Below are 14,761 nucleotides of genomic sequence, written 5' to 3'. Positions count from 1 at the left end.
GGCATGGGGGCCTGGGCCACCAGGAAGGTGTGGTCAGTGTGGGGACCGGGGACTGACTGAAGCCCTACATCGTGAGCAGGCATTTCCTCTGAACTCTGAGCTCCTGCTCCCTGTGAAGCAGGTGAGTCTGGCTGTCTTACCGTAGCCTGAGGTGAGGACAAGGACACAAGATGGGAGCTAGTTGGCACCACTCCCCTCACTCCTTGGTTCCCTTTGTCTTCAGAGGGGTTTCCTAGAATGCAAGGGCCCCATGAACTCAGAGGGAGGTGGCAGCCATCTTGTGGCTGGAAAGGGAGCATACCTGGGGAGCTTGAGTCTCTATAAAGGAGGAGGAAGAGGCCAGGGGTCTGCTGGAGATGACTTGGAGGAGGTGCTGGAAGCAGCTGTCCAAGCCAGGGCTACAGCCTCAGTGGTACCTCTCCCCTTCCTTCCATCCCCCAGGACGTCAGGTTCCTGTTTCCTCTCAAGGTCAATCAGGCAGGTGGGAAGGGATCCTTCTGGGAGCCAAGTTTCATTTCCACCAACTCCTCCCCTTCCAGGTGAGAGGATCCCAGTTTGTCTAAACTTCTGTCTGGGTTCCCAGCTCAGCACCTCCCAGAGTAGCCAGTGGAGGCTCCTTGCCCTCTAGGAAGGCCATGGTGCCCTGTTTTTGGCTCCGGAAGGCCAGCTGTAAGGGTGTGCAGCTTATTCCATCCTGGACATCCAGCTGGGCACCAGCCTTGACCAGAACTTTGAGGATGGCTGTGTAATCTTGGAGAGCAGCCAGGTGGGCAGGTGTCCAACCCACCTTGTTGCGGGCACAGACATCTGCATGATGCTCCAGGAGGTTGATGACGCCCAGGAAGGCACCCCTCTGGACCACCAGGTGGAGGGGTGTCCAGCCCAACTTCTCGGTGGCATTGGGGTCAGCCCCACACTGCAGCAGTGCTAACACCACTACTTCCTCCCTGTATCAGGCAGCCAGGTGCAGGGGTGTCCAGTTCATACCTCCAAGAGCATCCAAGACAGCATGGTTCTCAGCCAGCAGGTGGATGATCTCAGGTGGCCCTTGTAGGTGGCTAGATGCAGGGGTGTCCAGCCCTGGTGGGTGGGAAGCTCAAGGCTGGCCCCATACCTGAGAAGCATCTTGCAGATGAGGTACTTGCCCCTGGTGGCAGCAGTATGCGTGGGCCATAGCCATTTTCGTCAAGGGCGTCAGGGGCCGCCCCACTCTTCAGCAGGTGTTGGATGGCCCTCAGTTTGCCCTGCTCTACTGCCAGGTGCAGGGCTGTCTGCAGGTTTCTCTGCTGAGCATCCAGCTCAGTCCCCTGTCCTGTCAACAGCTTGACCAGACTGACATGGCCAAAGTAGGCAGCCACATGCAGGGGAGTCCTGCCCTCAACCTCACGTAGGTTGGAGTCAGCTTGACGGGAGACCAAAATCCGTGTCACATTCTCAAAATTGTTCTGTGTGGCCAGGTGGATTGGGGTCCAGCCCTAATGCTCCTGAGCATCCACGAGGGCCCCATGGTCCAGGAGCAGGCGGGCAGTGTGGTCATCCCCATTCTGGGCTGCAAAGTGCAGTGGGGCCCAGCCATCATCATCCACCAGGTTGGCATCAGCACCATGTGCCAGGAGCAGAGCGCAGAGGTCAGGCTGCTGGTCCTGGGCGGCAATGAGGAGAGGTGTGTAGCCAGAGGCTGTGTGGCAGTCCACATCAACCTCGAGTGCCAGGAGCAGCCTCACCTGCTCCACACTTCCCTGGACCACCAGGAAGTAGAGGGGAGTGACCTTGTTCTCATAGATGGGCAGCAGTTCCTCATCCGTTGGATCCAAACTCTCGCTGTCAGAGTTGCAGGACCCTCTTCAAGTAGTCTCCTGAGTCTGTTGGAGGAAGATATTGAAAAAAGAGGTCTTTGATCTGTCCAGAAGTCATCTTGGCCATCCCCCTGCCTCTTGGAGGTACTATCTGGGAGCAGAGTAGAGAGGTGAGGGCTATATCTTCCTGGTATCAAGGACTTCTGCATTCTTCCCTGTCACTGTTAGATTTCCAGGTTTTGTTTTGTTTTCACTTTTTGTCTTGAAGAGCTGAGCCTGCTGTTCTCCTCTTGCATAGAGGAGTTCAGAGAGCCAGAGCTGGGGAGGCCTGGGTGCAAACCCTCACTCCAGCCCTTAACATCTCCCGACCTCAGCCTGTTCTCTGCTTCTTTGAGCCTCTGTGTTTGGTTCAGTGATGAAGAATGCTCAGCTCATTCTACAGTGTGAGGACAAGTTAGGGACATAAGAACTGGCAGGGAATGGGCTTGCAGGAGGTAAGTCCATCCAATGGGAAATATATCTGTGGTTGGACCTGTATGATCTAAAGTCCCTCTGAGGTCTTCAGGCCTCACTTCCTCCTGCTCTACCCAGTGGCCTATTACAATCACGAACAACCGTGATCACTGGCCAGGCCCAAACCTCTCATTTGTCTGGGTGGACACCATGGATCTGTAGTTATCTATAATTTTTTCAGTCTCCCAAGTAATTCTGCAGTCCATGCTGAGAACCAGTGCTCTATCTCTTGGGTCAGGAATGGGGGAATCTGGTCTTGCCAGGACTCAGACCTGAAGGGGAAGCAAAGCCAGGAATCCCAGGGCATGTGTGTTTCTTGACCGTGCAGCTAGGATCTGGAGAGGGCCCTTCCACCCTGGATATGTGACAGGCCTGGGGTGAGAGCATTAAGGAGGGTGGGGAAAGGGTCTGATTGGACTCCACTTTCTCCTCTCTCTGAATTCTGGTCCCACTGTAGTACCCTGACTCACCGCTCCTGGCTGACCTCCTTGTGGACCTGGGGAGACAGAACCGGCAGATACAGGGCAGATGAGCAGGGCAGTTCTCACTGTGCCATCTTCCCTCCTCCCCTCTCTCCAGTGCTCCCTGACACCATCCAGCATGCACATCCCACCATGATCTGGGTGACTTTCCTTCTAAGCTATTATTCCTCCAGCTGTGCCCAGAGGCAAACACTATGTAGAGGAGATCTGCCCAGAAAAAAGGAGACCCAGGGCCTGGCATTCCCTTGGGGCCACCTGAACTACAGGATAGATCTGTGGGTTCAGCAAGGAGTCCCCTGCTAGCTCTCAGAGAGGAGCAAGAGAGCAGAGAGATGATGCAGATGCCTATAGTGCGACACCTTAGGAGAGCAGTGCCCTTCGTCTGTAAACCCTATGCATGTGAGAGGGGTTTTGTCCTTCCCAGGGCTTCTGAGCCATGGCACCACTGGCCCTTGCAGCGCCTTCATGCAAATTAGGAAATGTTGTTCCCTCTGGTTGTAGGCAGCCCCCAGCTGGGCTCGTGGCCTGATGAGCAGAGTGAGGTTGGCTTTTAGTCTCCACTTGCCCACTCAGCCAGGTGACCTTGTCAAAGACACAGCCTCTGCACACATGCCCTGCCAGAGACCCTGGAGGTCCACAGTGGGCTCCAGGGAGCACAGGAGTGGGCTTTCACAGTGTGTGCACCCACCTCTTGGGGCTGGTGCAGTGATGGCTTACAGGACACCTTCCTGGCCAGGGTCTCACTCCTGGGGTCTGTCACAAAGTTCTGGAGCAGGGACAGTAGCATGTCTGTCTCGATTGTGATGTCTGCTCCGCAAGGGAGAGAGATAAAGAAGACAACGTTAGCCAGCAGTCCTGTCCCACTTTAGATACTCTGATGTTTCCTGTGTCCCCACAAAAGCCCATTCCTGGGCTCATGTATGTCCATATATGCACACAAGGAGACAGGGTCCCAGTCCGGCTTGGCAAGGACACATTTGTCAGGTCACTGACCTTGGGGATCAATCCTTTTCCATTAAAGTAGGGGGCAGGCCCAGGTGGTCTCTAAGGTGCTCACACATGGACTAGATAATTTCATGTCCCTTCCAGGCCAGTGACCTCATGTGATGGGATGTTTTCAAGGATGCTGTACCCCTGAAAGGACCCAGGACTGGCTGGAGGGCCCAGCAGCAGGCCAGGTTCACAGGTTGCAGCTTCTGCCACCTTCTGTAGGTATACACCTGAGAACCCACTGAACAGACCTCCGTCCTCAGCTGTCCTGGTCCTGTGATGCAGATTCTGCCTCAGAAATCTCTCCAGGCACTAGTCCCACGGGTATCTGCACCACTCTCAGGAATGAGCTGGGGCCTAGTCGTCCACCCTCCTCTTCCCACCCATGCCCCCCTTGGCCCTAGACAGGGAAGGCTAGAGGAACACCTAGAAAGCATGAACTCTTCTTGGGGTCCTGGTCCCAGCAGCGCCTCATCAGGTCCACCATCTGCTGGGCCTCGCCTGGCCATCATCAGAGACAGGCTGCAGGGAGAGCCGCATACCTGCAGTCATCAGGTTGAGTCCTGTGAGAGGAGTCCCAGGCTGAGCAGGTGCTAGGATGCAGGGGCAGAGGGGTCTGGCAGGAGTGTGGGGGCTAAGAGGATCCCAACACAGTGTGTACTCAGGAGGGGCTCTATAAATGCTCCGTGAGTAAACAGCTAGATTTGGGACCCACTTGAGTCTCTGACTTGAGCATCTCAGTCTCTGGTCTAGCTCTAGCCCCCTTCCAGGTGAAGACTGGACATGAACCCAACTGCAGGCTTCTGCCGTCCAAAGGCAGCAGGGAGGACACACAGGCCAGGCTGAAGGCTTTGGCTCTCCATCTGGCAAGGCTGTCCACGTTGCCTCACAAGCTCTCACCTGCATCTGGGTGGCAGGGGTCGGGGAATGGCCAGCAAGAGCACCTTGGGGACAAGGAACTTGGAGCCACCAAACAAGCCCTGGGCTCACTTTTACTATCACATGAGCTCTAGATACAAGGGGGCAGAAGGAAGGAGAGCGAGGTGGGAGTCCCTGAAGAGCATTTGGCCTCCCGACACAAACCTGTGGCTTATTCTGCCCTCACTCACCTCAGACCTCCCACAGCCCTTTCCAGGACCCCAGCTGAGGGGACAGCCTCTGCCCCAGACACAGAGCCACAGCCATCTCTACCTGAATTTGGTTTCTTCTGAGTGAGGAGCTCCCAGATGACAATCCCAAAGCTGTGATGAGGAAAATGTTCCCTGAGAGACCGGGAAACCCACCATCACCCCAACCAGGACCCATGAACCCCACAATCCCAAATAAGGCCTCTCCAGCCAGGATCCTCCCAGCCCTCCCCTTCCACCAGGGCTTATGGGGACCTGGTGGGGTGGCGGCAAAAAGCAGCCTCCTGGGTATGTGACAAGGAGCCCAGTCACCCACTCACCTACACACATCGTACTTGGGCCTCGTGGCCTGGTTACTGTCCAGGAACAACTCAGGGGGATATAGCTGAGCGTGCCCCACAGAGCCAACCTTTTGATGCACTGCATCTGGGTCAACCGTTCTATCCACTTGGACAGACCAAAGTCTGAAATCTGGGAGAAAGCCAGGTGGCAGGGATGGGTCGTGATAGAGCCATGTCTCTAGGAGCTGGCTTTGGTTTCTCATCTTCCTACTAGGGTCCTCTTCCAGAATAGGTCCTCTCCGACACTGTCTCCCTGCTCTACCACTACCACCAGGATGGTCTTGGACAGGTTACTTATCTTCTCAGAACCTCTGTTTCCTCATTGGTGAAATGGAAATAATATGAATTCTTAACTCAGAGGGCTGGTACAGGATTAAATTTGCTTGTATGCAGAAGCACTCAGAGCACATCAGGAGCTCTTGGCAGGTCCTGCCATTTTCCAGAGGGACAATTTATAGTAACCACCTTTAGTGATGTTCTGTCCATCATGGCTCTCCTGGCCCTGAAACACTTAGGCCACGAATGTTGATCCCCTTTGCTCTCCACCATGGGGTCTTTCACTCACAGATTGTCCATTCATTGAGATTCAACCAGAAGAGAACCTGAGTCACCCCTCCACACACTCTACCCCCACCAGGGCAACTTCAGATAGGGTGTACATTCAACAGTGAAATAGTTTCACAAATGATTATATATACTTGTCACTGGGTTAGCAATAGGAAGAAACAGATCTAATGAGGTATACAACCATTAGAGGCCTGAGGGACAGATCAGGGAAGACCTCCCTGTTACTTTGCAAGCTGAAGATGACTAGGCCTTTGCCAGGTGGATAGAGGAGTGGGAGGAGAAGCAAAAGTCCAGAGACAGAAAAGAGTATGGCATGATCTAAGAACTGCAACAAATGTCCATTATGACCTTTCATGAAGATTATCTCATTTATAAAACTTACCCTAAGCCAAGAAAGACAGGAGTCAAGATTCTCCTATCCATTTTAGAATTGGAAAACTGAGGCCCACAGAGCATTATTATAAACATCCTGATACCCAGCCTCAGGCACCACATTTGCTACTTATTCATCTCTTGTTCAGATGTGTCAGTATTTGTCCAAGAAGAGCCTCTACCATGGAAAGGGGGCAAAGAGACCCACAGGGGCCCCACCTTGACATGCATGTTGCCGTCCAGCAGGATGTTGCCTGGCTTCAGGTCTAGGTGGAGCAGAGGTGGCTTAATGCTGTGAAGGAAGTTCATGGCCAAGCTGGTCTCATGGATGATGCAGAACTTGAGTTGCCAGCAGAGTCTGTGGGTGGGCAGCATCTTCTCCAGGGAGCCATTGGTCATGAACTCCATCACAATGCCCAGGGGCTGCTTGCATATCCCGCAGATGGACACAATGTGCTGAAACTTGATTTTCTCCATTTTGGTTGCTTCTTCAATGAGGCAATTTACATCAGAGCTATGGAGAGTGGGGAGCAAGACATAGACATGGGAACCCATCAATTAGTAGAACAACCAGCAGAATACACAAACTAGGCATGCTGCCACACTGAGGGGACCCAGAGAAGCACCAGGATCTTACAACCCCTGGAGGAAAAACAGAGGCATGAAGTGAGGTCCAGCAGGCAGCATAAATGAAAGCTCTGTTGGCCAGTGGCGACAAGTCAGGAAGCAGAGGAGTTTGCAGGCTGAGGAGCCAGCCCGTTCTATAGGGAAGACCACGGAAAGCACGTTTCAAAGCTTCCCATTTACTCTGGGTGCTTTTTTTTTGTGTGTGTGTGTTTATCTTCCCCAGCAGATTTTGAGCCTCTGGAGGATTGATATTATGCCTCATGCTTCTGTTTCAAAATATCATCTATTGCCATTTTGAATATGAAAGTAATATATATACCTTATAAGAAACCTTGGGAATACAGAGAGCTAGAAGAAAGAAAATACATCACCAGTAACTCAACCAGGCAGACTTGGCCTCTGTAAATCTTTTAGTATTTTATAACACATTTTCAGGGTGTCTCTTTCCCTTTCTCCCCTCATGCTCCCTCTTCCTCCCCTCTCTCTCACCATCAGATGGCACATGAAGCCCAAGCACTTCCTGTGTTTTTATTCTCCTAAAGGATGCTTTTTAATGGTTTGCAGAATTGCATTTTATGGATGAACTATAATTATTCCTCCCTGTGCTCCCCACAACACATTGCCATGCATCACACAATACATCTTTGTTGAAGCAAACTGAAGTCAAGACTTAAGGGAAGGCCTCACAAAAATAAGCATCTGCAAACCCTCTCCTTCCTCTCACTGTATGCACCCACGGAACAGTAAATATGCAAATTGTTACAGGCTGTTTGGGGCTTGTGGGGATAGGGATTAAGGAGAAATGGCTTTTTTAAAAGCACAGTATTTGCAAAACTTGATGGCACTACAATCAGACGTTGCTGGAGATGTGCTCACAGGGCCTCCCTGGGAAGCCAACGTGAGCCTGACCTCCAGGAGAACTCTCCCGGCACCTGAGCAGGCTGGCTACTGGGCTTCTCCTGTTCTCCTCCTCACTTCCCTACTCTTCCAGCTCTCTCCTCCCCAGCTCTGTGATATTTTTGCTGTCTCTTCTCTTCCTCTTGGATTCACAGGAACTAGAATGACCTTTGTGGTGAAGTGTGGGATCTGGGGGTTCCATTCTTCTGACTCCAAATCCCAGCTTCACCACTAGTTATATCTGCCTGACTTTGGGGAAGTGAATTCTCGGAGCCTCAGTTTCTAAACTGTAAAATGGGAATAAGTCCGGCCTTGCACAATTCCCATTCATGCCCAGTCCTCTTGAAAGAGTTGCTGCTGCTTCACCTCTGGTGTCCGTACTTCAGTGAACACATGCGGCCTCACGTACTGACACATTTCTAGCTCTCGGTTGACTGTTCAGATGTCTTGCTCTTTGTTTTAAAATTCTCTCCCCTAAGCCATGGGTCCACCTCCTCCTGGGTTTCTCCCTCTTATTCTGGTCCCTCCCTCTGTTTCCTTCGCAGGCTCAGAGGACTTGGCCACTGGACTGGAGTTTAGACATTCTCCTCTTCTCTTCTCACTGAAGTTTCTCCAGTCAGCCTTGACATCTCTATACTGAGTGTGTCTAGAGCTGAACTCCTGATTCTCCCTAAAACCTGCCCTTCCCTTGGCCTTCCTCATCTCAGTGAACAGGGTCTCCAACCTCTGATTCTCTGCGAAGCCCCTGGCTGCTTCTGGACTCTTCTCTCACTCCCATGCCTGGGCCCTTGGCAAGTCTTCTCAGCTCTGTTTTCCAAATTCAGCAAAAGTCTGACTGCTTCTCACCACCTCTGCCCATTTGCATCTTGGCTCAAGCTTCCTGCTTTTCCCTCTTCCCTATTACAGTCTACAGGGTAGCATGTCACGACCTTGCTAAGGGCCCTCCAATGGCTCTCTTCTCCTTCACAGTAAAAGCCTAAGTTCTTACAATTGACAAAGCCCTCCATGATCTGCCCCATTCTTCAGTCTTACATCACTGACATCATCTCCTAAGCACTCCCTTTCTCACTCTGCTCCTGCCACATGGGCCTTCTGCTGTCCTGCCCTCATATCAAGCATGTTCCCACCCCAGGACCTTTGCATGTGCCCTTTCCTCTGCCTAGAACACTTACCTCTACCATGTGATTACTCCTTCATCTGCTTCAAATATCTACTCAAATGGCACCTGACTAGTAAATATTTCACAAACAAGTCTATATAAAATGGCAAGTCTATATAAAATGCCCCAATCCCTTCATACATAGCTGGTCTCTAAATTAATATTTCTAAACTGAATGTATTCTTAGAAGATCAGATCACTCTTTAGATATTTTAATCAAGAAAATGGTCCAAAGTGCTATAGATAAACATTTTATGTTTATTGTTTTGGTCTTGTTTGTTTATTGTCTTCCTCCATTAGATTATAAACTCCACAGGGCAAGAACTTGTTTTTGTCCACTTAGTTAGTGCCGAGAATGAATGAATCTCATCCCTGCCCCAGCTTCGGTCTCCACCAAAAACAAACCTTAGTATTGTAGCTGCTACTTTTACTCTGAAACCTATTTGGTGACTCTTCTTGGCTCTTTAAAGTGGCTTTACATTCAACAAGTATAACGCTGGACTTGGGGTCCTCCTTCCCGACTGGGCCTCTTTTCACGTTTCCTTTTTGTCAATGACACTGCTCAGTAAATATTTACTGAACACTAATGATGTGGCAGACCCCAGGGGTGGAGCAGTGGACCAAAGACAGGCGACCCCACCCCCGAGTCACAGAATGGGTGGTCCTGGGGACCTCTGCTCCCTTGGCAAGTTGAACATCACATGCACCTGACAACCCTCTTCCTCAAGGTGCCCCCCATAGCCCACCCAGCACCACGCAGGGATGGTATTACCTCCTACATATTGCTTAGTCCACTCCTTTCCCCATCTCTGTCACCAATGCTCCTGTGTGGGCCCCATCACCTCTTGCCTGAACGAGGACAACAGTCTCCTATCTGGGCCAGCCTCGCTCCACCCCGTCCTCCACACAGAGGCCTGATTGATTCCCCAGCCACTGCCCCTCCTGGCGGAAGCTCCTTCGTCCCCACATCAGCCACAATGGCCTTGTTCCCATCCTTGCTCTTACACGACCCTCCTGCCCAGGTCCCTTGCACACTGGGGGCCTGTTCTTGGAAAACCTCCTTGCCCGCTTCCCTCTCACTCATTCCTCACATTTCAGCTGGGGTGACGTCCTTAGGAGGGACATTAGCTTCCTCTGAGCTCAATCAAACATTCTGTCAGTGTATCTGAGGGTGGCAAAGCTCCCTTCCTACCCGTCTCACAGTCGCAATTTACTTGTACACATGAGGTTACCAGGTGGGTGTCCTTCTCCCTCCAGCCTGTGAGCTCTAGGAGAGCAGGGACACATCTGTCACAGTCATCACTACTGCCAGGGTCAAGTACAGTGTCTGAAACGTAGTCAATAAGTGGAGAGCAATAAGTGTTTGCAAACTGTTTGACCAGATGGGAGAAGGACCCAGCACAGCAATGCTACGATTCCAGTGGAGCACATCACAGTCAGTAGCCATTAGTCACCACTGGTCCCTTTACCCCTTTCCACTGGGAATCCCTGGAACTTGGGGGGAAACTCAGCTGGAGGTATCATTGTTGTAACCGTGTTGTCACATTGAAGCCATCCATTTCCTTTTGTCCTTTATTTCAAAGGTTATAAATGATTTGGACAAATCCTAGAACCATCTGACCCTATCCAGAAACCAACAGGTGGAGGTGGGAGGGAGATAGTCTCACTCCCACTCTCCACGGGGTGGGTGAGGGTCTGCGAATTAGGGAAGTGTGTCTGGAGAGTTTGCTTGGTGACCATAGAGAACATGACAATAGCACCCAAGTAAGAAACCTTCAGGCATCTATTGATGTCCCTGGACCTCTGGGAGGAGGACATGGCTTTTGTGCTGAGACTTAACACTGCAAGTGCCTCCTGCATGGTGACAGGGTGGAGGCACACAGCATGTGCATGTGAACCCAATGGGAACACACAATGAGAAAGAGATGGTAAGCAAGGCATGCAGACTGTAGCAGTGGTGCACGTGACAAAAGCCAGGGACAAAAAATGGACAGAGATTCTAGCACCCCAGACTTGACCTTCCAGCAGGACCTGAATGAGAGCCTGGCAATGACCTGCACAGGCTACCAGACCAGCAGACTGAGCAGTCTCCAGCCCCCAAGTCTCCCCAGTCCCGTGCAGCTGGGCAGGACCCAACCCAGATGGCCATGGGGAAAGAATGTGCTACACCTCTCAAGAAGCCCAGTGTAGCCCTGAGAGTGTGGGTGGGGTGGAGTGTGCCAGGGGTTGCCAAGAGCAGGCATCACGCCCCAGGGGGAGGAGGCAGGACAAGTTTGAGAAGTCAGGTGAGATAAAGGTGGCTTTGGAGGGTAGTTCCTGCTTGCCTCTGACCTCTGCTGATTCCACAGACAGGCATCAGGTGCCTTCTTATTTCAGGAGCAAAGAGAGCCATGGCTGGGCCTGGGAAGCTCAGGTACCAGGTAGAACTTAGAAACACTGGGGACAACCCCAGCCTCAACCCCAGCCCATCCCTCTCTCAGCGTTTCCTAGGCCAGAAGCTGATCTGGCCTCAGTTTCTCCACTGTGAAAGGAGAAGGAGAGGCACAGGGTGGCAGGTACCTGGTGGCCTCGTGCTGGAGGCAAGGGGAGCACTTGATGGCATACTGGGTCCTCCAGTGCTTGTGTCAAGCTTGGAACACCTGACCAAAGCCACCGCTGGCTACTTGATGCCAGTTGTCCTCAAAGTCATCTCGGGTGAAGATGGTGAGCCTGCCCAGCTGCTGCTCCAGGGGGCTGGCGGCCATCAGGTCAGTCGCGCTGGACCGCCCTGGCCCTTCCCCACACTGCACACTCCTGGCAGCCTGAAGGAGCCAGGAGGCACCCTTCCTCAGTCTCAACCATCCATTGATTTTCCCCAGCTCTCAACCCCAGAGCTAGGGAGGGGTGCAGGGCAAGGACAGCATCCCGAAGCTAGAAGAAAAAGTACAGCCAGAGAAGTTGGCCCCATTTTATTTAGATTAGTGCTGAGTGGAGATTGGTTTACGTTTTCCTGTAACTCAGATGTAGAAGGTCTTTGAAGGGTTCAGGACTGTGCTAGGAGTCTCGTTTCGGAGCATGGAACCTAGACCCCACCCCTCCTCAGCAAGTATGGAGTGCAAAAACTTAAAGGTCTGAATCTGTTTGTCAGCTGCTTTCATGCTTCTTTTGTTACTGTTGGGTTTTGTTTGTTTGTTTGGCATGTTAAAGGTCGCCAAGGAGGGTCAGCAGGAAGGGTGTGGGTATGGGGTGGAACTGCTCTGCTGGGAGCTTCCCTTCTGGGTGATGCTCTTGACCCTGACCACATAGGAATCAGACCCCTGGCCTGGGGCCACCATGGGGGAGGTGGGCTCCTTGGCTCCATTATCAGGGGTGGATAGCAGCTGGAACACGGCCAGGCCCTCTTCTGGAAGGAGGACTTCGGACAGTGTTGAGATGTTGAGAATCTGGCCTGAGAGCTCAGAGCAGAGACTTGGGAGGGAGGGGAGGAAAAGTCCCTGTAGAGTCCAGACTTGGGTGCTGGACGGATAGAAGCCATCCTGGTGGGTTAAGGTAATAGGATATGGAGGCAGCCCAGGGAAGCACTAGTAACACATTGTGATGGGCTCCTTTCTTTCAACTGTGTGCTTCCTTGCTCTGTCCTGGCCTCCTTTGAAAGTGGAAACTTACAGAGAAGGAGGTCCACCCCGGGGATGCAAGTTGAAGGGGAAGGGAGTTTCCTGGTGCTGCCAAGTGGGTCTGAAGACCAGGAAATGGCTCTCATCTCAGAGACCCTCAGAGCAGGGACAATTAGAAGTGCTTCTACACTTGGGTCTCCCCAGGGGCAGTGACAGAGTGAATCCTTGCCCAGAGGCAGTTGCTGCTGGGGGAACTATGGCAGAGCATGGCAGGGTTAGCTATCTCCCACCTCCAGCGGGGCAGGTGGACTGAAGTCTACCAAGTTCAAGTTTTTGGAGCATATTACCAGAGAAGAAAATGTCTGGCCTTAAACCCAAACCTGTAGGGTCCCTCATGCATGCCACAAAACCACCAGAGTCCCAGGAACAGCAAGAGCATGACAAGTGAACAGAGACTCCTGGTGAAAACTAGAGAACTCGTTCTTTTGATAACATCTTATGAGCCGCCTCCAGGAAGAATTCTAGAAAGCAGATCAAAGACTGAAGATTGGGCCTGGAGACAGTTGTCATGGAGACCAATGATGGCCACTATTAACTCAGCATGAACTTGATTCTGGGATCAGTAGCAACTTACTGCAAGTGGTTTATAGACATATTGAAATCTACAACAATGTTATGAGGTCAACATCTCCCTATTTACAAATGAGACAAATAGGCTGGAGGGCCTTCAGTTGTCAGTGGTCACATAATTAGGAAGGGGTAGTTGATACTCAAACATAGTTCTCTTGGTGCCTGTGGAAATGGTCTGGTATAGGAGGAGACAGGATGGGAGGGCAGAATTTTAGGAATATGTGGGAAAGTGGTGGCGGTGGAGGGGAGTCATGCTCCCTTGGAAGAGTATGGAGGTGGTGCCATCGGAATCCAGAGCAGGACATATCCCAGAGACATTGTCAGAGGGAAGTCCCCAGCTTGCTTTAGCTGGAGCGAGGCAAAGCGTGAAAAAACTTACTGCCACTGGAGCAGCCCTGCCTGTCCGTGAGGAGTCCATGGAGCTTGGAAGACAATAGAGGACATCAACGTTAGGGAGAGCAGGAGGTCAAGGTGAGGCCTTTCACCTCTTGCTGAGTAGGTGAATGTGGAGACTGGAGAGGTAGACAGCTGCCTGGCCCTGAGGGCGTCTGACTCAGGCTCTCATCTCTGACATCAGCAAGATCCGCTTAGGCCCTAGAGGAAATAGCAGGTGAACAATCTGCCTCCATTCAGCAGTTCCTCTTGGCCCAGCTACCTCTGTAGCAGTTCTCCAGGAAGAGACAGAACACGGAACTACCAGCTGCTGTGTGCAGGGACTGTCACAGGAACATTGAGGGAAGGAGGCATTGTCCCTGGAGGAGGAGACATGCAGGACTCCAGGCAGGCTGCCATGGTCCCTCCATGAGTTCCTCATAGGGTGGAGGGGCAGGCTCATGCAGAAGCCAGAGTGTTCTGCTGTCCCTCATCCCTGTTGGAACCGCCAGACAGTGGGTTCCAGCACTCCTGGGGCCTCTGAGGAATCAGACAAAATAGATATATCAAAGCATTTACCTACAGCACCTGGGCCTGTGAGACTGGGTGGGTGCTCCTCCTCCTATCTTCTATCTTCTAAAATGGGCCAGGACAAAGCCTAGTGGTCTTTCAATAAGCTCCAGGAGTGTAAGGTCACAGAGGCAAAGAATTCCTGGGTCCCTGAAGATTAAGTGGGGTGAGGTTGAGGGACTTGGGAAGGAGCCAGGTCAACTCAGAGACTGCCAACTTCTTTCCAGTGGTAGGACTGCTGAAGTGGCTGGGTCCTGCCAGTTTGGGAAGTCCACAGCCAGTGGGTAGGGAGAAGCTGGCTGCAGGAATGCAGCACCTTCAATTGCGCATGCCTACTCCAGAGCAGGCGTGGATAATGAGATGCTTGTGGTCTAGCTATGACCCACACACACCAGAAAGGACATGCTCTAGCCATGGGAGGTTTGCCTTAAGAGGCTCCTGAGTCCTTCCTAGCAACTGTTATCAATGCATTTTATTTTGAAAGATTGAGGATGGAAATTTTCTGGACTTGGAATTATTAAGTGAATTGTATATGCATGTGTGTGATTGTCTTTGGGGAACCTAAATTTTCAGGCTGCCACTCCCAGACCAGTGAGCTGGTGGAGCCTTTCTGCAATTCTGTGGGTGATATTGAAAACGGAGGCCAGCCTCTCCCCTAACCGGAATGGCAAGCTATTTGCATATGGAGAAGTTCCCTGATCTGTCCCCATTCTCTGCCCTACAGA

The 14,761-nt window shown here is 51.9% G+C and overlaps 1 protein-coding gene across 1 annotated transcript; it reads right to left on the bottom strand.

Annotated features, from left to right (window-relative positions):
* Positions 1 to 559: 559 nt before the first annotated feature.
* Positions 560 to 11,615, bottom strand: Ankk1 (ankyrin repeat and kinase domain containing 1). The gene is given in 12 exon segments (XM_026392619.2): positions 560 to 1,041; positions 1,044 to 1,166; positions 1,169 to 1,830; positions 1,832 to 1,899; positions 3,480 to 3,598; positions 4,208 to 4,291; positions 4,294 to 4,344; positions 4,973 to 5,022; positions 5,229 to 5,289; positions 5,292 to 5,379; positions 6,408 to 6,702; positions 11,431 to 11,615. Coding segments are annotated over 12 exon segments (2,268 nt in total).
* Between the last annotated feature and the right edge of the window lie 3,146 nt (positions 11,616 to 14,761).

This window comes from Urocitellus parryii, chromosome 4 (genome assembly GCF_045843805.1).
Source record: "Urocitellus parryii isolate mUroPar1 chromosome 4, mUroPar1.hap1, whole genome shotgun sequence".
Taxonomy (NCBI): domain Eukaryota; kingdom Metazoa; phylum Chordata; class Mammalia; order Rodentia; family Sciuridae; genus Urocitellus; species Urocitellus parryii.
The sequence above is the reverse complement of the archived record's forward strand: the minus strand, read 5'-3'. Positions and strand labels throughout refer to the sequence as shown.